We start from the raw sequence: 27,474 nt of genomic DNA, 5'->3' as shown, positions 1-27,474 counted from the left end.
TAAAATAAACTATTTGCAGGAAACACAACAGGCTATTTCTATTGCATTAAATGTTCTCACATTGTGAATTTCTAAGACCCAGAGGGTTTTCTGAATTCACCCATCTACTAACATGGCTGCATTCACAGATGCCTACATTGCCCTAACTGCATTATTGTAAGCCAAGTAGCTCATTGTTGGCCTCCAGGTTTTTGTACCTATTGAAATTCCTGCCATTTAGGCTGTTTTTGACATTTAAATTTGCTTAATTGGCAGAGGGACAGTGTAGGAGAGTAGGGTCCGCAATCCTATGATCACCCAGATTTTTTGCTTTTGTTTCACTGGTTTACGACTTTCTCTGGCTGTGGGCCTGCTAATCAGACCCACAGCCTGGCTGTTCTCTTTCTAAATTACGATATGTACCCTAGGTGCATTTACCAATTGGTACTGGGCCACCTTATCAGACCCCGTAACGCAGGGCATAGGTGTACCCAGGGCCGCCAGGGGCTGAAGCATGTATTATGCCACCCCTGGCTGGCCTCTTAAATTTGACACAACTGGCTGCACGACAGCTGGGGCGAAGACGTGTAACCACCCTTCGCTTTAGGTATAGTAGCCCTATATCTAACCATACAATGGACACCCGAGTCCCTATCAGTCACTCCTATGGCAGGCCTTATCAATCCTGAAGGCAGAGTGCGTGGGCTCGTGTGAGCTAGGTTCAGGCCCGAGCCGAGCCCGGCTGCAGCTTGCGGAATCAAGACCCAATAGCTGTTCCATGATAACGCGTACCATATCGGTAACTCCGGTATCGCGTTATCAAAGCATGTCGAGTAAGGTGTCATACGAATCGGGGTGCTGCCCTCTCACCAATTCTGGCGATGAGGTTAGTATCCCACCCTTCTAGAGGGACACGACATGTACGTAACTGTGAACCCCGGTTAAAGTTAACTGAAGCCTCAGCTCCACAAAATGGATGCTGCCACCACAGACACAAGTCTGACCTCCTGCTGCTGGGAGTCCTTCCAGCGAGGAGCACTTGGACAAAGGGTTTCCTGTCGAGGGCGCTGTTCGCACCGTCCCAGACAGGGTTTGTGTATTCTGGGTAGGTAGGGCTTTGGCGAGAAGGTGACTGCGGAGTGGCACCCCGGTGCTCACTACGCATCTGCCGGTTAGAACCAGTTCCAGGGGCGACAGCCCTGGCCTGGGGAAAGCCCGGCAGGGGAGAGGGGCGTAACTACCCCCCTTCCTGGTCCCACCCTTAGGGCAGGACCTAGTCATGTACCCACCCCTTTCTTTAGGATAAAGACCGGAGCGGGGACCCTTCCAAATTAGATCATCTTTGAATCAAGAACTACTTTCTACGAAAGGACACTCAAGACTCTTCTCAAGATTTCTCCCTTGTGGCTAAGGAGTAGTCACCCTGCATCAGCGGGCACCAACTAAGAACTCTGCGGTTTGCTGCAAGTCCTTCCTCAAGGATCCGACGGCCCAGCTCGACGAGAACCGGCTTCCCTGGCACCTCTGACCTCTACCCACGTCATCAGCTCAGCTGTGATCGGTGGGTGCGACGAGACCTCGAGGGACCGGCCATCATCAGAACCTGCACGCTCTTAAAAACCAGCACGACCATCGAGGTAACTCTCTGGTGAGTGCTCTGGGGTCCGAGAAACCCCGACCCTGAGCCGCTCTAGCACCGAAGTGCAGTCTCCCAGCATCTCCACGATCTGCGTGGGGCCCTTCTGCTCGCTGCTCAGCACGTTGTCTGGTCACTCGCCGCTGGCTTGTGCCCTTCTGTGACGACATCCGAGAATCATCACTGCTGGTCTGGTTGCTCCAGACTGGCCCTTGCTTCCATCTTTGCGAGAAGCACCCCGGACCCTCCTGGTCCACTCAAGACGCCATCTTAGGCCCACCCCGTGGCCCTGAGATCTGCCAAGGCTTGTTGCCCCATCCTGGGCCCAGCGACGCCGACAGCATCATCCTTCGTGGGACAGCTCGCACCTCCATCCTGGTCGCCGACAACGCCTCCTGGTCCGTGAGGCTGCAGAGCCTAGCGTCGCCCACTCACCTAGTCGAGGTGACGGCCAACCGGTGCCTTCCTGGTACCCTCTGACTACTGGCTAGTAGTACGAACTTGGTCCCCTCTGCTTTCAGGTTTCATCAATCTCCGATCCAGGCTTGGATCTCTACAAACTATTCAGCACTGGTCGCCGGCCAGCAACTCCTTTCTTCCGGCTCCTGGCTCGTCAGCGAAGACCCCGACGCCTGTAAGACTTGTGCAGCCGCAGCCCTCGTGGCTAGGTAACTCGGCATTTCGGTGCCTGCATAGCCTCCTTACTCTAGGGTCCCGAGTCCCTCGCTTCCGACTTGCCTTATCGGGTCCGCCAGAGACCTTAACCTTTCCGTGTCCTCGGACACTTGTGTTAATTGTGCACTTGAAGTATTTGCTAAAGAGATTTGGTTTGTGCTTAGTACCCTGTCCTCATAAAGAGTACAGGGTTGTTGTGATTCTTAATAAATATCCTGTTTATTTTCATAACACTTGTGTGGTGTCCTTTCACTGGGTGTTCAAGGGGTACATGTGTGGTAAACAGCTGGCTTAACACGCCCTCTCGAGTCTTTAGCCTTAGACTGCTCGTATCCACGCTACTAGGATAGCTGGTCTATAGGTTGACTTACAACCAAACACCATAAGGGTCGTTGGAACGATACATAGCGGTCGCTAGAATAGCGAACGTTGCATATCGGGCCAACTTCTCACAGACAGCACACAGACAGAGTGTGTAAACAATCTTCATTCCAGAACATGCCATCTTTTAATGATCAATGAAGCTGTTCATCCTTTCAACATAATCGCTACCTTTCAGATAAAGACAGACTCGTGCTTAATCCACAAAGGAGTAGATCATCTCAGGCGTAGATGTAGAAATCCTGTAGCCTGACACCCAGAACTGTATTGTTTGGGTCCTGGAACAGCAAGCCATCACATGTACTTGTTCAAATGGAAAACTAAGCCTGACCCAACTTCCTTCAGCACAAACACTTTAGCTGATAGTCCATTCCCACAGCATGGTTGCAGGAAAGAGGACGTTCTGTCACTAAGAAAATATTTGTATCTGTGTGTATAAGTTGTGCAATATTGTGTACACAATTCATTCATTCCCATCTTTAGTATAAGGGGAGAGCTCAAAGAAATGCAGTAAGCTGTATGCTCTGTTTGCAGTTGTGAAAGTCGTTCCATTGTGAAAATATGTAAAGGTTTACAAAAGGAGTGCTTCTTGATTATACTTGGCAAAATTGTTCTGGTAAACTATTGTGCAACTTTATATTTCAGTTTCCTAAAAACACAAATAGATTTTGAGAATCAGTATAAAACCACTGTGGGCAACATTAAAATAAGTTAGGGACCTCATTCTTAAAGAAGGTCATAGACATGGACCTGCATGTCTTTGACCTGCATTGGTGCAGATTTACTACTTTCAGGAACTCACAAGAGTTAGCAGATTATACCTGGAAACTGTAATCCTAGCAAACGTTTGTGAATTCTATTTTCAAATGAGCGAATCTACACGCATATATCTGTTCCTGTGAAAATCCAATGGGTGACTGCAAATTCACTTGTTAATTTTTTCTCTATGGGACAAAAAAGTTCACTCACTGAGAAACACGTTTTGCCTACACCCTCACCTTTTTTAAGGTCTCACCTAAGCCATCGCGTTAGCGATGTTTTGGCGAGATATTAAGTAGGGGCTTTCAAAAGTGCTCCCAAAGTGCGGATCGGGTACAGTGCATGTGCGCCTTACGCACGCACCATTTCTCCGCCTGCGTGATCACTTTCGCGGCCGCTTCGATGTTCTCAGTGAGCCGCGCAGCCACTGAGAACATCAAAGCGGCCACAAAAGTGATCACTCGCCCAGTCCTTGTTTCTCTTGTTTAACTTTAACACTGAGCGCACGCTTCAAGGAAACCGCGCTCAGTGTTAAAGTTTAAAAAAATAAAAAACTTTTCTGCATTGGTGCTTCTGCTCGTCGCTTGTTACTTTTGTTTGACCACTCCACAAGAGAGCGTATTTTACAGTTTTCTCTCTTGTGTACTTCTCCCCTCTCTATGTTCCGCCACATTCCCTCGCACCCAAACTTTTGTTGACCATCTGCTTACACCCAGATCATAATGACCACACTCTGTTGTCCGTGTGCTTGACCCACCCCCTTACTCTCACCCTCTGCACATGTGTAACAGGTGTAACGGGAGGCCGATCATTTTGTACTATGCCACTGACCCTTAGTTGTCTGTGTGGTATCCCCGCCCCTCCCAACCACTTACTTATGCCCGTCTGCTTTCACCAGCCCCTCTCACCCCTGTTGCCCACGTGCATGTCCCAGTCCCTCCGTCCCAACCTCCATTGTCCGTCTGCTTGCCCCAGCCCCAGCCACTCCCACAAACCCTCTTGCCTAACTCTCCACAACTCACATCTTTGTCTCCTGCGATCCATGGTGCTTCCCACCCACCCTCTATGTTGCCTTTCGCCCACCCACCCTCCCTCTGTGTTGCATATCCGTGTTGCATCACGCCCGCCCACCCGCCCTCCTTTTTGCCTCCCAAGCTGTGTTGCTATCCCTCTAAGTAACATTCCGAATGTCCACCTTCCCTCCATGTTGCCTGTCCATGTTGCCTCCCACCCGCACACCCTCCCTCTGTATTGCCTCCTGTCTATACCGTGTTGCCTCCCTTCCTCCCTGTTGCCTCCCACCCACCCTCCCTGTTGCCTCCCACCTAAACCGTGTCCCTCACGCCTGCCCTGACACCCATCCACCCTCCGTGCTGCCTCTTGCCTGCCCACCCACCCTCCATGCTGCCTCTCGCCCGCCCACCCACCCTCCGTGCTGCCTCTCGCCCGCCCACCCACCCACCCTCCGTGTTGCCTCTCACCCACCCACCCTCTGTGTTGCCTCTTGTACACCCACCCACCCTCCATGTTGCCTCTTGCCCAATGTGTTGCCTCTCGCTCAATGTGTTGCCTATTGCCCACCCACCCACTCTGTGTTGCCTCTCGCCCACACACCCTCTGTGTTGTCTACCACCCACCCACCCTCTGTGTTACCTACCACCCACCCACCCTCCGTGTTGCCTGCCGAACCCCCACCCACCGTCGGTGTTGCCTGCCTCCCGCCACCCATTCTCTGTGTTACCTCCCACCCTTAGTGTTGCCAACTGCCTGCCCACCCACCCTCCGTGGGGCTCACCGCTGGCCCACCCATCCTCCATGTTGCCTACCCTCCGTGTTGCCTAACCCTCCGTGTTGCCTAACCCTCCGTGTTGCCTTACCCTCCGTGTTGCCTTACCCTCCGTGCTGCCTTACCCTCCGTGCTGCCTTACCCTCCGTGCTGCCTTACCCTCCGTGCTGCCTTACCCTCTGTGCTGCCTTACCCTCTGTGTTGCATACCCACCCTCTGTGCAGCCTTACACCCACCCTCTGAGTTGCAGCCCACCCTCCGTGTTGGAATACTGGCCACCCACCCTCTGTGTTGCAATCTGTGTTTCATCCTGCCCACCAACCTTCTGTGTTGCCTCCCTGTTGTCTAACCACCCACCCTCCATCACTGATGCCTATCTCTCACTGTTGGCTCCCACCCACCATCCCTCCCTGTTGCATCCCATCCACCCTCACGCCAGCCCTGTTGGCGAAACGTGTTCCGTCCCAACCGCCCTTCCTACATCCGTGTTGCCGTCCGACTGTCCTCCCTCTGTATTGCATCCTGTCTAACCTCCCTCTGTGCTGCCTCCGCCCTCCTTCCGAGTTGCCCTCACTCTAACTATCGCCCTCACTCTATCTATCTATCGCCCTCACTCTATCTATCTATCGCCCTCACTCTATCTATGGCCCTCACTCTATCTATGGCCCTCACTCTATCTATGGCCCTCACTCTATCTATGGCCCTCACTCTATCTATCTATCTATGGCCCTCACTCTATCTATCTATCTATGGCCCTCACTCTATCTATCTATCTATGGCCCTCACTCTATCTATCTATCTATGGCCCTCACTCTATCTATGGCCCTCACTCTATCTATGGCCCTCACTCTATCTATCGCCCTCACTCTATCTATCGCCCTCACTCTATCTATCGCCCTCACTCTATCTATCGCCCTCACTCTATCTATCTATCTCCCTCACTCTATCTATCTATCGCCCTCACTCTATCTATGGCCCTCACTCTATGGCCCTCACTCTATCTATGGCCCTCACTCTATCTATCGCCCTCACTCTATCTATGGCCCTCACTCTATCTATGGCCCTCACTCTATGGCCCTCACTCTATCTATGGCCCTCACTCTATCTATGGCCCTCACTCTATCTATCTATGGCCCTCACTCTATCTATCTATGGCCCTCACTCTATCCATCTATGGCCCTCACTCTATCCATCTATGGCCCTCACTCTATCCATCTATGGCCCTCACTCTATCCATCTATGGCCCTCACTCTATCCATCTATGGCCCTCACTCTATCCATCTATGGCCCTCACTCTATCCATCTATGGCCCTCACTCTATCCATCTATGGCCCTCACTCTATCCATCTATGGCCCTCACTCTATCCATCTATGGCCCTCACTCTATCCATCTATGGCCCTCACTCTATCCATCTATGGCCCTCACTCTATCCATCTATGGCCCTCACTCTATCCATCTATGGCCCTCACTCTATCCATCTATGGCCCTCACTCTATCCATCTATGGCCCTCACTCTATCCATCTATGGCCCTCACTCTATCCATCTATGGCCCTCACTCTATCCATCTATGGCCCTCACTCTATCCATCTATGGCCCTCACTCTATCCATCTATGGCCCTCACTCTATCGCCCTCACTCTATCGCCCTCACTCTATCGCCCTCACTCTATCGCCCTCACTCTATCGCCCTCACTCTATCGCCCTCACTCTATCGCCCTCACTCTATCGCCCTCACTCTATCGCCCTCACTCTATCGCCCTCACTCTATCGCCCTCACTCTATCGCCCTCACTCTATCGCCCTCACTCTATCGCCCTCACTCTCTCTATCTATCGCCCTCACTCTCTCTATCTATCGCCCTCACTCACTCTATCTATGGCCCTCACTCACTCTATCTATGGCCCTCACTCTATCTATCTATGGCCCTCACTCTATCCATCTATGGCCCTCACTCTATCCATCTATGGCCCTCACTCTATCCATCTATGGCCCTCACTCTATCCATCTATGGCCCTCACTCTATCCATCTATGGCCCTCACTCTATCCATCTATGGCCCTCACTCTATCCATCTATGGCCCTCACTCTATCCATCTATGGCCCTCACTCTATCCATCTATGGCCCTCACTCTATCCATCCATCTATGGCCCTCACTCTATCCATCCATCTATGGCCCTCACTCTATCCATCCATCTATGGCCCTCACTCTATCCATCCATCTATGGCCCTCACTCTATCCATCCATCTATGGCCCTCACTCTATCCATCCATCTATGGCCCTCACTCTATCCATCTATGGCCCTCACTCTATCCATCTATCGCCCTCACTATCTATCGCACTCACTCTATCGCACTCACTCTATCGCACTCACTCTATCGCCCTCACTCTATCGCCCTCACTCTATCGCCCTCACTCTATCGCCCTCACTCTATCGCCCTCACTCTATCGCCCTCACTCTATCGCCCTCACTCTATCGCCCTCACTCTATCGCCCTCACTCTATCGCCCTCACTCTATCGCCCTCACTCTATCGCCCTCACTCTATCGCACTCACTCTATCGCACTCACTCTATCGCACTCACTCTATCGCACTCACTCTATCGCACTCACTCTATCGCCCTCACTCTATCGCCCTCACTCTATCGCCCTCACTCTATCGCCCTCACTCTATCGCCCTCACTCTATCGCCCTCACTCTATCGCCCTCACTCTATCGCCCTCACTCTATCGCCCTCACTCTATCGCCCTCACTCTATCGCCCTCACTCTATCGCCCTCACTCTATCGCCCTCACTCTATCGCCCTCACTCTATCGCCCTCACTCTATCGCCCTCACTCTATGGCCCTCACTCTATGGCCCTCACTCTATGGCCCTCACTCTATGGCCCTCACTCTATCCATCTATGGCCCTCACTCTATCCATCTATGGCCCTCACTCTATCCATCTATGGCCCTCACTCTATCCATCTATGGCCCTCACTCTATCCATCTATGGCCCTCACTCTATCCATCTATGGCCCTCACTCTATCCATCTATGGCCCTCACTCTATCCATCTATGGCCCTCACTCTATCCATCTATGGCCCTCACTCTATCCATCTATGGCCCTCACTCTATCCATCTATGGCCCTCACTCTATCCATCTATGGCCCTCACTCTATCCATCTATGGCCCTCACTCTATCCATCTATGGCCCTCACTCTATCCATCTATGGCCCTCACTCTATCTATCTATCGCCCTCACTCTATCCATCTATCGCCCTCACTCTATCCATCTATCGCCCTCACTCTATCGCCCTCACTCTATCGCCCTCACTCTATCGCCCTCACTCTATCGCCCTCACTCTATCGCCCTCACTCTATGGCCCTCACTCTATCCATCTATGGCCCTCACTCTATCCATCTATGGCCCTCACTCTATCCATCTATGGCCCTCACTCTATCTATCTATCGCCCTCACTCTATCCATCTATCGCCCTCACTCTATCCATCTATCGCCCTCACTCTATCGCCCTCACTCTATCGCCCTCACTCTATCGCCCTCACTCTATCGCCCTCACTCTATCGCCCTCACTCTATGGCCCTCACTCTATCCATCTATGGCCCTCACTCTATCCATCTATGGCCCTCACTCTATCTATCTATCGCCCTCACTCTATCCATCTATCGCCCTCACTCTATCCATCTATCGCCCTCACTCTATCGCCCTCACTCTATCGCCCTCACTCTATCGCCCTCACTCTATCGCCCTCACTCTATCGCCCTCACTCTATCGCCCTCACTCTATCGCCCTCACTCTATCGCCCTCACTCTATGGCCCTCACTCTATGGCCCTCACTCTATCCATCTATGGCCCTCACTCTATCCATCTATGGCCCTCACTCTATCCATCTATGGCCCTCACTCTATCCATCTATGGCCCTCACTCTATCCATCTATGGCCCTCACTCTATCCATCTATGGCCCTCACTCTATCCATCTATGGCCCTCACTCTATCCATCTATGGCCCTCACTCTATCCATCTATGGCCCTCACTCTATCCATCTATGGCCCTCACTCTATCCATCTATGGCCCTCACTCTATCCATCTATGGCCCTCACTCTATCCATCTATGGCCCTCACTCTATCTATCTATCGCCCTCACTCTATCCATCTATCGCCCTCACTCTATCCATCTATCGCCCTCACTCTATCCATCTATCGCCCTCACTCTATCCATCTATCGCCCTCACTCTATCCATCTATCGCCCTCACTCTATCCATCTATCGCCCTCACTCTATCCATCTATCGCCCTCACTCTATCCATCTATCGCCCTCACTCTATCCATCTATCGCCCTCACTCTATCCATCTATCGCCCTCACTCTATCCATCTATCGCCCTCACTCTATCCATCTATCGCCCTCACTCTATCCATCTATCGCCCTCACTCTATCCATCTATCGCCCTCACTCTATCCATCTATCGCCCTCACTCTATCCATCTATCGCCCTCACTCTATCCATCTATCGCCCTCACTCTATCCATCTATGGCCCTCACTCTATCCATCTATGGCCCTCACTCTATCCATCTATGGCCCTCACTCTATCCATCTATGGCCCTCACTCTATCCATCTATGGCCCTCACTCTATCCATCTATCGCCCTCACTCTATCCATCTATCGCCCTCACTCTATCCATCTATCGCCCTCACTCTATCCATCTATCGCCCTCACTCTATCCATCTATCGCCCTCACTCTATCCATCTATCGCCCTCACTCTATCTAATTATCGCCCTCACTCTATCTAATTATCGCCCTCACTCTATCTATTGCCCTCACTCTATCTATCTATCGCCCTCACTCTATCCATCTATCGCCCTCACTCTATCCATCTATCGCCCTCACTCTATCTAATTATCGCCCTCACTCTATCTAATTATCGCCCTCACTCTATCTATTGCCCTCACTCTATCTATCTATCGCCCTATCTCTATCTATCGCCTTCACTCTATCTATCGCCCTCACTCTATTTATTGCCCTCACTCTATTTGTAATATCAATACATCCAAGTCACGTAAATACAACACATATTGCATTACAAATGCTATAGGTGTCACATTAGCTAAAGTTAAAAGTATTGGCATTGTAAATGACAAAGCTATTAATTTCGCTATTTTCAAAACCAACACATAAATAAAAAAAAATTGTCATTTACAATACCAATAGCTCAAACTTTCCTAATGCGAGACCTATTGCATTGCAAATGCTAGTTTTAAATCCAATGTAGAGAGATTTACTCATGTCCTGTCAGAGGTACATTCTGACCTTTTCTAGTATGGGGACAGACATGAAATTGAGGTCTTACAAGTTGTTCTTGGGGAGAAACAGGGAAACGTCTTTTCTCCAGGAAGAGTTCAATATTCAAGAGTCAGCCGTGTATACCAGGGAAGGCTTAGGATAGGACCAAGACGGTCATGTGCCATAGTAGGTTGGTGGAGTGATGGGGTTGCTCTTAGGCATCTGACCAAACTATATCATTTTGGTGCTCCCATCAATGCTCTGGCTCAAAGGTGGAGTAATCCGATAGGTATCAGAGAGTCTTTTTGAGGTTACAGTCGCTAAGTTGAGTTTGGTTTTCCAGGAATGGGATAATTAGAGTGAACCACATTCTCCAGCCTCCAAGCGTACCAGGATAATGTCTGTACTGCAACTGTGTGTTTCACCTTCCTATATCCAGCTCATTGGTTCCAGCCCTTTATTATGGTCACTTTGATTCTTCGGCTGTCTTTGTTCAACCATCACAACAAATATATAATTCATGTTTGAAGGGTCCATACTGTTCCAGCCATCTTGCTAATGGCTGCACATATTTATAGTGTACGTTTATTTTGAGTACAAAATATTAGGACAACTTGTCCTGCGGAAAGGTTAATGTTGGCTAACATTTATCTCTGAACAACTAAAATACCTCAGTTGAATGCAAAAGCACGTCACCGCTTGCGCAACATTTGAGTGCCCAAGGGTGTTATTTTTGCCATTCGCAGGCTTTTCTGCTTGTAAAGAAGATTTCTTTTCACCTTCCGCAACAGAATGCATTTTTTACTTAATTACTTAACAGACTTCTGTTCTGCCCCCAAAAAAGTGTATGTCAAGTTTAAATTTGAGCTGTGTTTGCCCATAATCACTTAGGTACCCACAAACTAAATATACTTCACATAACATCCAACCAGCTGAACCATTACATACAAGAGACACCAACGTTTTCAAATTCCATTAAGAAACTCAAATCTTACAGAATGAAAGTATACGTGGTTTGTCCTGGAAGATTGCTGCCGGTTCTACACTTAGGTGGGTTGATGGAAGTACATTTTTCTAAAAGGTTGAAGTGCAGTTAGCACACACGTAGCACAATAGAAATTACTTACGAAAATTAAGAACCAACAGGCACATGCATCAAAAGAAAAAACGGTCCCAAGCGGGCAGATTCTCAGAATCTGCCCCTTTGCGACCGGTATTTTTGCATTTGATATGCATCATTCCAAATGCAAAAATCTCAATTTAAGTCATCTCTAAATAGCGATTACTTAAATTGCAATTGCATTTAAGGAATCGCAAATTGAGATACTTTAAATGCAATGCATTAAAGTAAAAAAATAAGCGATTTTGCTAATAGGGGGCGCAAATTACCATGAAGTTGAACTTCATGGTAATTTGCAAAAACTTTGAAATATGCAGTTTTGTGCATTTTTCAAAGTTTCATGTTGCGCACAGATCAATTTCAGGGGTGCAACACCCTTGCACCCTGAAATTGCATGCGCAATTTGCGAGGACCTATTGGTACTCGCAAATTGCGCATGCAATTTCCAATTCATTCCAATGGGCCTGTAGGCCCATAGGAATGAATGAGAAGCCATTCCTTATTTGCGACTCGCAAATAAGGAATGTGTAGGTATTGCTATTTTTACAGCGATTCCTACATGCATATGCCTTTGGGAGTTTAAAAAAAAAAATGTATTGACATTTTATGCACAAAGAAAATAAATAATGTACCATACATTCAGCCCAACCGACCAATGTTCCAGTTGTATCCAGCTAGGATCAGTTCTAAGCACATATTTTACATTGTAACAAAGAAATAACGGGCTACTGATGAAGCAGTACATCCCATCTCTTGTCATTTCACATCTTACATGAGGTTTACAATTGTAGAAGAATATGGACTGGTCTCAGGACCACCCAACACCCCCCCATAACAGACATGTCTGATTTCCATATTGATTCATGTCAGGTTCTCCTCCGTGACCACAGTAGGCATTGCAGATCCTTCACCCACTCCCCGCTCCCTGGCCCAACCAACAAATGGTCCCCAAATGTCTCGTGGTCTGGAGGCAGCCGGCATTAACTCCCAGAAGACACTCAGTTGGGAATAGCATATGTCACATCTTTTATCCAATCTTTAGCCAAGGGTACCTTTCCCCTCCCCCAGTGCACGGCCACCCGACGTTTAGCGAACAATAAAAGAAGTGCATGGAGTTTGTTTTTTCACTGGTGTATCTTTAACGTAGCCCAACAGGCCCAGCAAAGAGGACGGCGACAGAGACAACCCTGTAATCTGATTGATGGATGTGAAGATCGTGGACCAGAATGAGCCAAGAGCTGGGCAGTCCCAGGCCATGTGTGAAAAAGAGGCCGGAGTATATCCGCATCTCTAGCAACACTCATCTGCTTTAAGTCACATACGATGTAATCCTATTGGTGTCCTGCAATACCTGTGGAGGAATGTGAAATGAACCAATCTAAGCTTATAGTTAGGGAACAGCTCAGTGAGTTGACGACAACAGTATGCTCATTGTTCCTCTGTGAGTGCCAAAGGTAGTTCAAAGGTCCACCCCTGCAGTGCGCTTGGCCGTATCACTGTGACATCCGCCTGCATGCGTGTATATAGGCGTGTAATTAGTTTGCATGGTGATGGGGAGCGCAGTAGGTTTTTCAGGGCTGAGAGAGTGGGCGGAGCAGGGAAGTCTTCATGTAGGGCACGGCATGCGGAGCGCAATTTATGATAAAGAAACATGTCAGCAAATAACACACCCTGACCTTCTATCTTATCTGGGGGCTCCCGGAATGTGTTGTTAGGATATAAGTCTGCAAACGTGTGTGATGTCAGTTTCTGAGCTATTGTTTTGCTTATCCAGTCTTTGACACCGGGCAGCATGGAGTTTTGCGCTAGTGGTATAGAGGGAGCATGCAGTATCCTAGCACCCGCCCGTCTTCTCAGCCCATTCCACGCCCAGCTCAATGTTTCAGCAGTGTCAATGTCCTCTCTTGGTCTTCTATAGGGCTGATACAACGCTACCCTTATAGGCACAGGCTTAACCGCGTCAGTCTCCACTGCGGCATGCGGCTGAAACAGTGTAGGGTGAACCCAGTAGTGTAAAAACTGTGCCTGCGCACATAGTGCGTATAGCTTCATATCTAGGGCTCCCAGAGCCCCCTGCGTCAACGGCAGTGTCAATAATTCCCACAACACCCTGGCTTGACCACCAGCCCATACCAGCGATATCAAAAGGGAGCGTATCTTTTATAAAAAGGCCTGCGTAAGGATGAGAGGCAGGTTACCGAAAAGATAGAAAAATGTAGGTAAAATTACCATTTTAGCCAGCGCAATCTTTCCGGCCAGTGATAATGGTAGTCTTGACCATAGTGCTACCTTACTCACCAGCCAGTCAACAGCGCAACCAAAATTCAGTCTCCATAACTCCTGCAGATCACAGCTAATCCAGATGCCCAAATATTTAACCTTCTCAATTTCCCACTTTAGCTGAAACTCAGTAGTCGTGACTTTCGTGTTATCTGTCAGGGGGAATATGACTGACTTCACCCACTTAATGGATATACCTGCCAGACCTCCAAATTTTATAAACTCTCTTATATGGGGGCTTAAGTTTATCTCAGGATCTGTAATATATAAAGTGAAGTCATCCGCGTACAGTAAGATGAGTAGGCTTCTGGTGCTAAATCCAATCCCTCTGGCCGTGTGATGTTGTCTTATTCGTACGGCTACAGGCTCCATTGCCACAGCAAAAAGTAAGGGGGATAAGGGGCACCCCCGACGCATACCGCGTGAGATTGGGAAGGGTTCAGACAGGAGCCCATTGACGGTTATCCGAGTGGAGGGCCGAATGTATAGTAATCGGATCAGGCCAATGAACTGGGGACTAAACATCATGCGACCCAATATCACAAAGAGATATGGCCACTCAAGTGAATCAAAGGCCCATGTGGCATCGAGAAACACTCCCGCGGCCTGCACATCCGGGTGTAGATAGTGAATTATCGAAAAGAGCGTACAGAGATCATGAGAAGTCGACCTGCCGGGAATGAACCCTGACCGGTCCGGAATGGCAATGAGGGGGAGCAGAGGATGCAATCTATTTGCTATCAGTTTCGCTAGAATTTTGACATAGACTTTGATTAACAACAGTGGTCGGTATGAATCTAACTCTGTCAGGTTTTCCTAGTTTTAGCAAAGTAACGATTATCGCTTCCCGCATAGTTTGGGGCAATATGCCCGACTCCTGAGCCTCCTCATATACCGCCAGTAGGCGAGGTGCCAGCACATGCTTTATAGAATCCGCTTGCCAGGCATTCAGATCCAGGTGCCTTGTCTGGAGGCATGCTTTGTATAACATCGGCCACGTCCTCAACTGTAAGCGGATGCCCCTGTGGTTATTATTGAACCAAACTAGTGCCAGGGAGTCCAGGAATGCCTGCATGCCTTCCGGACAGCTATCCTGAGTGGACGTGTATAACTTAGAGTAGAATGTGGAGAACTCCCCCAGACTCCTCTACCACTACTGGCCTACTACTCCTTGGTCTATATAGTCCTCCTCCATCCCTCCCCCCCCCGGATTAGTATCACTTCTTGCTTCACCTGCCTCCACATCCTCCCCTGTTCCCCCTTCACCCCCAGCCCCTTCTGCCCAATTGTTTTCTACTTCGGCTACCCTTCTAAACACCAGGTCCGCCGTAAATCACCAATACGAGCTATTTGACTACCTCGACACCAATGAACCAGATCTCCTGTTCTTAACTGAGACCTGGTTCAAGACCGACTCCCTGCCCAACGTGCTTGCCGCCTTACCATCTACTTATTCCGCCATTCGTGCGGATCGCCCTGATGGCAAGCGGGGTGGTGGAGTGGCTTTAATAGCTCGTACTGATTTCAACTTTCAAATCTTTCCTTCCCCACTTATCACCGATGTCGACCTCCTCGTAGCCCGTTCTACCTCCCATCAAGCCCCCCTCACTTTTGTTCTTATTTACCGTCCTCCCCAGCCCACTCCTTCGTTCCTCCCCGATATCCAGACCCTTCTGGCCACTTTGGTAGTTAATCATTCTTCTGTATTAGTATTAGGGGACCTCAATTTCTGGCCCAATGACCCGGCTGAAAGCCCCCAATCCAAGGAATTCACCAGCCTCATGAAAAATTTGAATTTTGTACCGCTCATCCACAGCCCAACCCACCTACATGGCCACATGCTGGACCAAATCTGGACACTGAATGTTTCATCCACTCCTCCCATTATTTCTCCTTGCCCATGGTCAGATCACTCCACCATCACGTTTTCCCTTGCCCTAGCACCCCCGGTCAAACCCCCCCTTCCCAAAAACACCTGGGTTCGGAAATGGGGTAAGGTAAACATGCCCTCCTTCTGTTCGGCCCTGGCCACGACCTGCCCGGATCTTACTGGTCGGACAGCTGCCCCTCAGCTGGCCGCAATTAACAACTGGCTCACGAGGGCAGGCGACGAATTTGCCCCCCTCAAGCGCCTCTCAGTAAAACGGGCCCATGCAGCCAATCGTTGGTTTACCTCCGACCTTAAAGAGAAAAAACTTGCTGCAAGAAGGGCTGAAAGAGCCTGGCGAAGAACTTACGATCCTGCCTTAAAAACAATTTACCTGGCCACTCTGCAAACCTATAAAAAGAGCATCCTGGAAGCTAAGGCTGAATATTACACCCACAGGATACTGGTTGCGGAGTCACAATCGAAAGAAATCTTCTCCACCGTTCATGAGCTTGCCTCATCCACCAGAGCCACATCAACCATTCCCCCGTCCCAATCCCTCTGACTCGCTTAACGAGTTCTTCATAGACAAAGTTGTAAAAATTAAACACAACATCCCCCCACCTTCCCCCACCTTTGTGGACCCCCTCCCCCCCCCTCCACTGTTAAACTGACCAACTTCCCACTCCTAACCATTGACACCCTTCGTCCTCTGCTCCAACGGGTCAAATCAGGCTCACCCCAGGACTTTGCCCCTGCCCGCATACTCAGGGAAGTCTACTTAGCCTGCCCCATCCCCCCTCTGACCCTCCTCAACGATTCACTTATTCACGGTCATGTTCCCATTTCACACAAATCGGCGACTGTCATCCCAATCTTTAAAAAATTGGACGCCGATCCCTCCTCTGCTTCTAATTACTGCCCCATTTCACTCCTTCCCTACCTTGCAAAGGTCCTCGAAACCCACATCACTTCCACGCTGAGCACTCACATTGAGGCAAACCATTGCCTCTCCCCTTGCCAAGCTGGTTTCCGCCCCCTGCATTCTACCGAAAAAGTGGTCATCTCAGTCATGGACAAGCTGCGTGAAGGCATCGACATCAACCTTCCGCAAGCCCTGATTCTCCTTGACTTATCCGCCGCTTTTGACACGGTGGACCATACCATCCTCCTTAACCGTGTCAAGGCGGCGGGTGTAGAGGGCCTAGCCTTTTCTTGGCTGGAGTCCTTTCTTGCTGGGAGAACACAAGGAGTCCATTTGGCTGGTTTTGCGGCGGCCTCTCGTAAGGTAGAATGCGGGGTCCCCCAGGGTTCATCACTTTCCCCTCTTTTGTTTAACCTCTACATCTTCCCCCTCATTTTTATGTTACAGCAACTGGAGGTCACAGTGTTCAACTACGCGGACGACCTCCAGTTAATCTTCAACCTGTCCCACTCACCTTCCTCTGCCCTGAACGTCCAAACCATCATGACCCACATTCAAGATTGGATGAACTGCAGCCACCTCAAACTCAATCCGGACAAAACCGAGCTGGTCCTGACCGGAGGTGGCTGCAGTCCTTGGTCTTCTTCCTTCTGGCCCCCCTCCCTTGGTGCCCCTCCACTCCCGGTTCCCAAAGTGAAAACCCTGGGAATCTTTCTTAACTCCCAGCTTACTGTTCTCCCACAAGTTAACTCCGTGGTCTCCTCATCTTTCTTCTCTCTCAGAGTAATTAGGAAAGTTTCCCGTTTCTTTTCCCCCCCAGCTTTAAAAATCATCATGCTGGCCATGGTACTGTCCCGTATAGACTACGGTAACATAGTCTATAACGGAGCCCCTGCATACATGATCCATCGATTACAACTGGTGCAGAATTAGGCGGCCCGCCTGATCCATGGCCTTCCCAGATATCATCGGGTCACCCCATTACTCAAAACTCTGCATTGGCTCCCCATAAGAGAGCGTGCCCTGTTTAAACTTGGCTGTCTTACTTATCAAGCCAGAGCGGGCACTGCTCCCGAGTTCATCTGTTCCCTCATCAAACCATACTGCCCAGGCAGAGAACTTCGCTCGGCCCATTTGGCCCTCCTTACCATCCCTCGCTTTAAAAAGCAGAGGGCGGGCGGAGCGAGATTCGCTGTCCTGGCTCCAACTTTTTGGAACTCCCTCCCGATTGCTCTGCGCACCTCTCTCTCCTACCCCCTGTTCCGAAAAAACCTTAAAACTTTTTTGTTCACTCAAGCCTACCCTTAAATCTCTCTGTTGCTGCCATCCACTGATCACCACTAGCGCCATGAAACCGCTGGGTATACGAGCGCTGTACAAATGTTTTTAAATTCAAATTAAATTCACTTTCCATTTGTCCTCTAACTGTGTTTCCCTGCTGACTGACTAACTAACTTGGGACATAAGCTGCGGACCGTGGGGTATGAATCATACCGGCAAGCGTTCTCCACGGCCTATCGCCCTCCCCATATCTTCGCGCCTCTGCATGCTTCCTAGGAACTTTACCTTGCGCTGTGCCTCCTCGGCATAGTCCAATAATTTGGTTTTGAGTAGATTCAGGCTTAAGGATTTATCTGTCGCATAGAATTGTGTTTCAAGTTCTTTCACTTGAGATTCCAGGGAGGTATGCGTTCCCCTAATGGCTTTCAACACCCGGCCTGGCAAGCAAATATTGACCACTAATGACCACCTTGAAGGCCTCCCACAGTAAGGCTTCCGTATCAACAGAGCCTATGTTATTTGCGAAATAGTCAGTGAAATCCATACGTATCTCTTCTTTAAAGGCTTCATCTAATAGAGCATGTGGGGGGAGCCTCCAGGAGTACTCAGATGGCACTGAACCAGGGAGGCCAAACTCAAAAAGCAAGGGCGTGGTCCGATAAAGTGTGCGGCAAGTGTGCCACATCTATGACCCAACTGGCCACCTCACGAGAAGCCAGCCAAAAGTCCAGCCGAGACCAAGCTTTGTGATGCTCTGAAAAGCAGGTGCCCTCTCTCGTCACGGGATTCCGCAGTCTCCAAACATCCCTCAGGTCACCATCCTCCATAGTGGTATGTAAAGCAGTGCTCGCAGCAGGATGCAATGTGCGTGCCATTCCATGTATGTCTAGTCAGTCGTCTAGCACAGCATTGAAATCCCCCCCCCCCCCCCCCCCCCGAACCGTACTACACCCCATCACCCTGACCCGAGCCCAGATGTCCTGAAGGAACGCAGGGGAGGCCACATTTCGGGTAATAGAGTGCTATCAGCACAATGTCCACACCATCCAGCGTACCAAACAATAAAATAAACCTGCCCTCTGGGTCTATGTGTTCCTCCCGCTCTCTCCAGTCCAGTCCCCGCTTAATCAATATCGCCACCCCACAAGCATAGTTGGAGTATATTGAGGAGTTGACATGCCCCCATTTGTTGTGCTTGAGCCTCGGAGAGGGCCGCACATTAAGGTGAGTCTCCTGCAGTATGCATAGGTCTATAATGTGCCTAGCTAGGTAGGCATGTACAAGCCTGGCCTTTCTTCCATCGTTCAAACCACTGATATTCCATGTGAGAAGACTCATGCTGTTAGCATGGTTGTGACATTGTAAATAACAAGAAGTTGTGGTAGCTAGATTCCCGCTTCATCACCATAGTCTTGACTGTGCAATGGATCCAACCTTGGTCTGGTACATGAGCAAAACACACTACAACACACCCATCCCACTACCCAGCACCCCCTCCAACCCCTAAACATAAAAAAATGGCATTGCATATCGATTCCGCCCCAACCCACCCTATCTCGATTCCTCCCACAATGCGGTGACATTTCTCAGTTCCAGAACATATAAAATAACCTTCCCCACCATCCAATCCGTCTCCCTGCCAGATTTGAGTGTGAGTACAGAGTGGTTAACTGCACCCCGCAGATGCCAACCCATATCAAAGGGTTCAAATATTCTGAGGCAAAACAACAAAAAAAGAAAACAACACACTAGGAGAACATAAAATATGCATGCCCCATTTAGAAAACACAGATGTCTTCAGTCATTGTCACTTAGCTGGTTGCCTGCAGATGACTCCAGCCCTGGAGCTTGTCGCGCTTTTTTACCCCCTTCATGTTTTGCAAATTTTTGTGCGGACTTGGCGTCGGTGAAGAAGTGAGAGGATCCATCATGTGACACCTTCAGTTTAGCCAGGTATCGTAGCGAATAGGGGATTTGTGCCTGCATGACGATTTTTTGGGCTGGTAGAAATTCACGTCTTGCCGCCTGGACTGCCGTTGTGAAGTCCGGATAAAAGGAGAACTGGTACCCCTAATGCGTTATGTTCCCCATCAGATGCACCTGCCTCAAAATGAGATCACGATCCTGGTAGTTTAGGATTTTCGCCAATATTGGCCGGGGAGTGGCCCCGACCGGAGGTTTGGGTCCCAGGGCGCGTGCGCTCGCTCCACCACAAAGACTGGTGAAAGGTGGGCATCAAAAAGGTTTTGCAGCAGTTCTGTTACGAATGCCTCCATTTTAACAATGGCCGTGGTCTCCGGTATGCCAGTAATGCGTAAGTTGTTGCGGTGCGACCACGCCTCCAAATCCTGCTTCTTCACGCAGATCACACCAAACAGTTCATCCATCTGCAACAGCTGTACTTTCGTTTCTACCAGAAACTCATGGAATTCAGTCTGCCTGTTTTTCAATATGTCTAGACGATGTTCGTGGATTCCCACATGAGATTTGACGGATTCCATTTGAGTCGTCAGAGTGTCCAGTTTTGCGTAGATGGTGAGGAGGCTGGAATGCATCTCCAGCTTGAGTGTGCGGATGTCCTCCCCCTGATCCTCTGACTGATTTTCAACAGGACCTCCCGCAACTGTCTCCGTCTCGTATTCCATCAGCCTGGTCGTCCTCCTTTGCTCAAAGTTTATGTTGGGTTGTTTGGCGTCTTGCTTACCCATATTGGCTATGTAGATGAGCACCACAGCAGCAGCTTGGCCACCACTCCCCACGCCAGCCTTACGCTACACCTCCACACCGCCACGCGTCCATCCGGCTGCTGCAGATCTTTGGGCCACCAAGCCATCGGGCAGCAGTATAGAACCCAGCCGAGGCCCTCACCAACACCCAGAAAGCAGGTAGAGCATAGGAGCTTCCTTCCTCAGTGGCTCACCTCGGTCGCAGCGTCACCAACTCATAGGTAGGTCAATGGCACTCACACACTGATGACAGCTCAGAACCTCCCACCACTCATGCAGGAGTGAGATTATGGCGATAGTGCACAGAACAGTTCAGGATGGCGCTCCCATTCCCAGGATTGCCCAGCAGCCTTCGCCTTCTTCAAAGTGCCCACACGCTGCTGGATAACAATGCGGGGCCATACAGCTGTCATAAGTAACACGCACTCCTCGATTCGTACCAGGAGGCGTCCGGGGCAGCAACCACCCGCCAATGCCACCAGGAGGTGCTCTCAAATCAGGGCTGATGCCGGGTCTGGCGCGGGTCTCCCCCCTCACAATATGGCGCCCACGCGGCCCGGAGCGCCCGATGGCCGCCACCACGTCCACAGGCCTCAGCGCCGTGCAGCGGGGCAACTGTGCAGTCTTGCCCGACCCTCTGTTATCCTCCACACCTCCGCCGAGGGGCCCACGGGTCAGCGACCGTACCTCAGTTTCACCTGGCAGGGCCTATGTTGCGGCTAAAGCCTCAGCCTCGATTAATCCAAGTCCCCGACTGCACGTCGTCTGGGCCTGCTAAGGCTCCCAGGTTGTGCTCTGCAGGTCCTGTAACTCCACTTCTGGAGGTGGTAGGCGGGATATTTCAGCAACGCTGTGTACCGCAAGTCCTGCTTTACATTTAGGGTGTACTCCGGCTGGTTCGCTTCCCCCTTATTATGCAGATTTCTGCAGGATTAATCCTTGGCCGACTGAGCACGCTCACCAAGCAGCCATTCCGTAGCTCGGCAAGCCAGGCCCCCCGGCTTTTGCGAGTCCTTAATTGAGATTCCTTAATTATCGCAGTTAGGTACTCGCAAAATCCTACCTTGATGCATGTGCCTGTCAGGGTTTTGCTATTGGAATTATACGAATAATACCTGGGAACTCTTACAATAAGGGCTCTTAGTGTTGTCATATTTATTTTTTCACATTTCAATCTTCATTTATTCATATTACTTTCTTGCTTCTCTACTCTGTAATTACTCTGATTTCATTTTTGAACTATGTGAAAATAGTGAAATTGCCACAAGTCTATTTTTACATTAGTTTGATTCATTATTTATAGTTTTATTTATGAATTACATTTATTTGTGAAACGTTCACTTACCCTTAATTGTCAGAAGTGTCAGTAGTGTTTAAATGCTTGACCCATAACAAGAAAAGGCAGGCCCCCAAGGTGCGCAATTCCAAATTATATTTATTTAAAAGAAATCCATGATAGCTCACATCAACATGTTTCGGCGTTCTTACACTTTGTTCACAAAGGGTTTCAAACCTATATAAAATGTACTTAAATAACTCAGATCAGAAACCAATGTAGTCCAAATATGCATATCACCTATATAAGCTACATAAAGAAATTACCTGTCTTTTTAATTAAAAAAAACACAGGCTCTCTTTTTGTAACCCCATGCTGTCTATCTGCATCCGTCAGTCATGATTCAAAGACTCCAGGGTCCAAAAGGAAGCTGTACTTTCTACTGCTTGCATTTTTAAAAATAAATACAAATAGACGTGTTTTCTGTCGGTTTTTCAGTGTAAAAACAGTGAACACTGAAAACCCAAAGCCTTAGTCATGAACTACCATCAGTTTAAAATCCTTAACATACGTTTTTCATTGTTGATTTCAAGTTGTAAGATTGCAGACACAATTGGTGTGAATAAAATTAAATCGATTTTTAGAGTATGGTTACTTACATTTAAATAAAGTTTTCCAAAAGCCCGCAAACAGTTTCAGAAAGAGCCATGGATAACCCTGTGGTACAAAAGGGGGTAGTGATGGACGGAGCATCTGAATCAATCACACACTCACACCCAGTCAAAAGATCTGGGTTTAATCCATCACCGTTCTTTAGCCCACTCTGCCACCCCAGTTCAGACATGGCTATATGCAAATCAGTCTGACCCTGTGCCTCATGGGAACAGTCTAGCCCGAATTGCCAAGCCATGTCTTCCCTGGACCGGAAACAAGCTTCAGAGGACTGGTTTCTGGCATTCCAGCCGTCTTCAACTCGGCTTGCTTGAATCCAGTGGCAAAGTGAGCAAGGGACTCACGTCTGAGCATACCCTGCCACACTTATGGCGGCCAAAAGCGATACAAAAGGGGGTGGTGATGGCCGGAGCATCTGAATCAATCAAACACTCACACCGAGTCAAAAGATCTGGGTTTAATCCATCACCGTTCTTTAGCCCACTCGGCCACCCCAGTTCAGACATGGCTATATGCAAATCAGTCTGACCATGTGCCTCATGGGAACAGTCCAGCCCGAACTGCCAAGCCATGCCTTCCCTGGACCGGAAACAAGCTTCCGAGGACCGGTTTCTGGCATTCCAGCCGTCTTCAGCCCGGCTTGCTTGAATCCAGTGGCAAAGTGAGCAAAGGACTCATGTCTGAGCATACCCTGCCACACTTATGGCAGACAAAAGCGGTACAAAAGGGGGTGGTGATGGATAACCCTGCAGCACACAAGGCTGACACAGCAGAACAAGTGCTGCTTGGGTTCAATATGTTAGTGCATTGGCTAGTTTGATTTCATGACTACTGAAAATACTTTACCAACTTATCAAGAAGACCCACCAGAGTAGCCAAATAATTAGCCGGTCTCCTATAATCATCTATTATGGTCAGATTTATTTCAGAGTCCACTTATTTTGGAGAGCCGATAGCCAATAGTAAAGGGACTGAATTGAAGCATGGTTATCTTACCTCAAGTGAACTGCCTCCCAAAAAACATTACAAGCTGATTCTACCTCCTATTGGACAGTCTATAGGAGTCTGTTGTCGTACTGCAACCAAGATAATGTGGAAACTCACCGGGTCACCCTCATTGGTTCTGAAGATGGCTCGCGGCATCTCGGTTCGGAGCGAGGCTGCGGCATTGGTAATCCATGCCCTGGCAATACCTGGCAGAGTGTGTCTTGACTCATGCTGCAAAGGAGAAGAAAATGCGAAACCTATGAAAAGGCTGCTATTTTTTCCCCCAATTTACTTAGTGACAGTTAGTAGGCTCTTAGGTGCTCTAGCTTGCTTTGAGCCTATATAAACCTAAACAGATAGAAGACAAACACTAAAGGACTTCATGAAATAGGCAATCATGGGGAGCAAAGGGTTTGTTTGGCGAGTCCTAGAATAAGACTGGTTTCTTTGCTGTCCAACATTTTTTAATAAACCAATTTTTACACATAGCCTCGATTAATTATTTAAATAATCCAACAGACCTGGCCAAAAGGAAAAAGTACTGTACATTTACAGTAACAGAGGGGCATCATGTGTGCAGTAAATATTTAACTTAAAGGCAACATTATCACAGGATGCCTTTCCTACTTTGCCAACGAGAATTCAGTAATTCCAACACTCAATTTGACCTTACCAGCACAACGTGAGCGTTCACGTCCCACGTCCATGACAATATCTACATTACATTTCTCCAGTAGGCTCCAGGCAGTTATCTTCATAGTACTCAATCCTTGTAACCCTCCCTGTCAGCATTGCTTCTTTTATTTCCAAAGTAAGCATTCCTCTAGCGCTCTCCAACAGGGTTGTTCCTGCATCGCTCTCGCAGGGTTTGAGTAGTGCTTCATGTCTTTGTTGCTTGATACGTCTGTCTGGAAAGACACCTCTAGCAGACTTTGGCAGAATTGCTGCTGGTTGTAGATCCAGAATAGGAGGTCATTGGAGCCCCTGCAGAGCACAGGATTCCCCTAACAATCTCAACAGTGTTGCATATTGTATCTTTACAGAGCTGCATCCCCCCCAATGTTCCTATCTGTGGTTTTTTGCTGCTCCTCTACTGTTCCATCAGCACTGCTGGTTGTATCCGTATCTTAGGAGACTACTCGCTTGTTCTGCCAGTATTGTTTGCTGCATCTGCAAGATTGTGGAATTCCCTTAGTGGTTTCTGCCACTATTACTTGTGTTTCCGTACTATAGCGCCCTAGAATTGTGATTTATAGGCTTACCATATTCTAGACCCAAACCCCCAAATCCGCCTGTTTTGTTGTTGCATCTCTACAGTATTTTTCTTCTTGTGACAGTTGTGAATTGATTGTTATAGCTCCATCGTGCTGGTTTCTCTACCACCCCATCGGTGCTCCTGTGGGCGCATACTGGATAGAAACTCCTCCAAAGTTCTGTTTGTGCTGCATCTACTTGGAAAGCGAGTCATCCAACACTTGTTGCCAGTTTTGCTTGTTGTGCCTCTCTATGGTGGTATTGTCCGCTGACAGTCCCAATCAATTGTGTTCAATGTACATCCATAGCGTGGGATTCTCCTTCCGCGTTCAATCCTCCTATGCTGCGAGATCAGCTCTGCCTCGAGCCCCACAAACACCTTTCCTACAGTGATAAATGGCTCTCACCTCCTCGCGAAGCAGAGCTCTCTGCGCTCCACAAATCGCTTCAAATACCGCGGGATTAGAGCAGAGCTCCCCGCCACTTGATATCAATAATTAAACCGCACTGTAATGATTTTCTTGCTCCGTAGGATCTGGAGCACAGCAGCTTCCATTAGCGAGCCACATGAATGAAGTCTTAAGATACTTTGATAATGCACTTGGCGTAAAAGGCTTTGGATTCTTCTTAAGAAATGGGTGGTGGATGGACCTGGCGTAGGGATGTTTGAACATGAGCAAGAAGTAAAATGAATGAATTTTGAAACCTATGCTATGGCCAGAGTCAAAGGTCCCTGTCCTAAAGGGGCCAACTTAGCCATTGATTGTGCACAGGAAGCTACAACAAAGAACAGATATAATTTAGTATTATTGTCAGTGAAACTTCTCTAATAAATGTATGACCGCAAAAAATCAATCAACAGAGTTAAACACAGACAGTGAAACAGACCACTCTGATTGCCTCTCCTTTGGTGATGTTCTCCTGTACATATAAACCTGTTTTACTATTATGCAAAATAAGGCAATTGACCCTTGAAATCCTGTTGTGCTGTTGATTGATAGCTCAAACACCTCTTTGTGGTTTCCTAAAACATTGTTTTGCCAAATCTTGAGGGGAATTATGCAAAGGTAACAAAAAAGAAATAGCATTTAAATGGTTGCCATATAAGGCCCACTCTTCTGATGAAGTTGGCATAAATGTGTGGTGTCAGCTGGCATGGAAACAATGAACTTTATGTGAGAATGGAGAAATTCGGAAACAAAATGTAAATTGGGCGTAGGACTCAGCAAAGCAGGAAGGCACTACAGTGTTAAGAGTAACTGCTGCAGAGATCAGAGGGTCGTCTGCATGTAAGATTTGAACCTCAGCAAAGGTAATTCAGTACTTCAAGCTTTAAAGACTGTTAAAATAGGTAAGAACAACACTGGCTAATTAAGGTGCAGTGCTGTAAGTGAATGGCAAAATACTCAAATTCCCTATATATATATATTGCAATATCTCTGCCTTTGCCTTCCTCCCACTGCAAGCCAAGAGAGGAGGTAGTGTTCCATGCGGAGGTCATAACCAGTCCCTTATCTTCAGTGCTTAGGTATCATATAAAAAGCAAGATATAATCGAAAAGTCCAAACGACCAAGGGGCCAACAATATGTAGAGTCTTACAGAATGAATTAATTAAAAAATTGTTAAGGATGAACAGCTGCCCAAACCAGGTGTCATGGTTGACAGGTTATTGGCAAGATCCTTGTGGTGTCTCCCGGAGGCCAGCTGACTCCCAACTCTCTCAAGAAGCATGCCACAGAGCAACAAGCATAGCATTACGAAGCTTGGGCATTCCATGCTTTGGCTTAAAACTGCAGCATTTTCCTTTTTGTAAACATCATCTACAGTTCCAACTCCATCAGAAAGTTGGCTAAGTCTATGGTCATTGGTTGCTTGCTGGAAACATGATCTCATAATGCCTTTTTAGGTTTTGCCTAGCAAATGCGTACGAAGTACTTATGTTTTTCTCTGTGGGGTCGGGTATCCGCCCCCTCCTCCCATTGGCTAGCTCCATAAATGGAGGCTAGCCATTGGGAGAGGGCTCTGTCCGTCAATCTCGGACCAGATTCGGGGGCGTTCCCGAGAATTTTTCGCTTTTGGCTACGTCAGCCGAAAGCCTCTTCTCGTCAACGCCCCCGAATCTGGTCCGGGATTGAGGGCACCCGCCTTCCTGCTCCGCTGTAAAGGGAACTGTGTGCCTTGTGGGGAGAGATCAAGAACTGTGTGCCTCGATTGAGCCGGAGTGTATGCGCTGAGAGCTGTGCGCTTCACACCCCCTCCTACGCTCGAGTCACACCGTGCGCTGAGCCCTGCTTCTAATCCCTGGCCTTTGCTCTTGTCTGGGCTGCATCGTACCCTGACCAGTGGGGAACTTACTTAAAGCTGTGCGCTTCAGCTCCAAGGAACAGTACGACTCGCACCTCCGGTTCGCAAGGACCGCACTGTACGCCGCTCACGCGAGATGCGTGAGGCTTAGGGGGGCACTCGGAGGAAAGCCGAACGAAGCGCACAGGAGCGCCGCAAAAGCACACATAAGCGCTAGAAGGCACAGTACCTTATTAAAACTGGGCAGAAGGCCCAGAACATTGCATTTGCCTCCGTGTGCCCCT

At 48.8% G+C, this 27,474-nt stretch overlaps 1 protein-coding gene across 3 annotated transcripts in view; it reads right to left on the bottom strand.

The window, feature by feature from the left end:
- The window catches only part of DAP3 (death associated protein 3), a 112,293-nt gene that overhangs the window by 35,185 nt on the left and 49,634 nt on the right, over positions 1-27,474 (bottom strand). For all 3 annotated transcript variants that reach the window (XM_086947411.1, XM_086947412.1, XM_086947413.1), the window contains exon 3: positions 23,749-23,862. In XM_086947411.1, coding sequence (XP_086803537.1) covers positions 23,749-23,862 — 114 coding nt within the window. The remainder of the gene's footprint in view (positions 1-23,748; positions 23,863-27,474) is intronic.

Source organism: Lissotriton vulgaris, chromosome 12 (genome assembly GCF_964263255.1).
Source record: "Lissotriton vulgaris chromosome 12, aLisVul1.2, whole genome shotgun sequence".
Taxonomy (NCBI): Eukaryota; Metazoa; Chordata; class Amphibia; order Caudata; family Salamandridae; genus Lissotriton; species Lissotriton vulgaris.
This window is presented reverse-complemented; position numbering and strand designations above follow the sequence as displayed.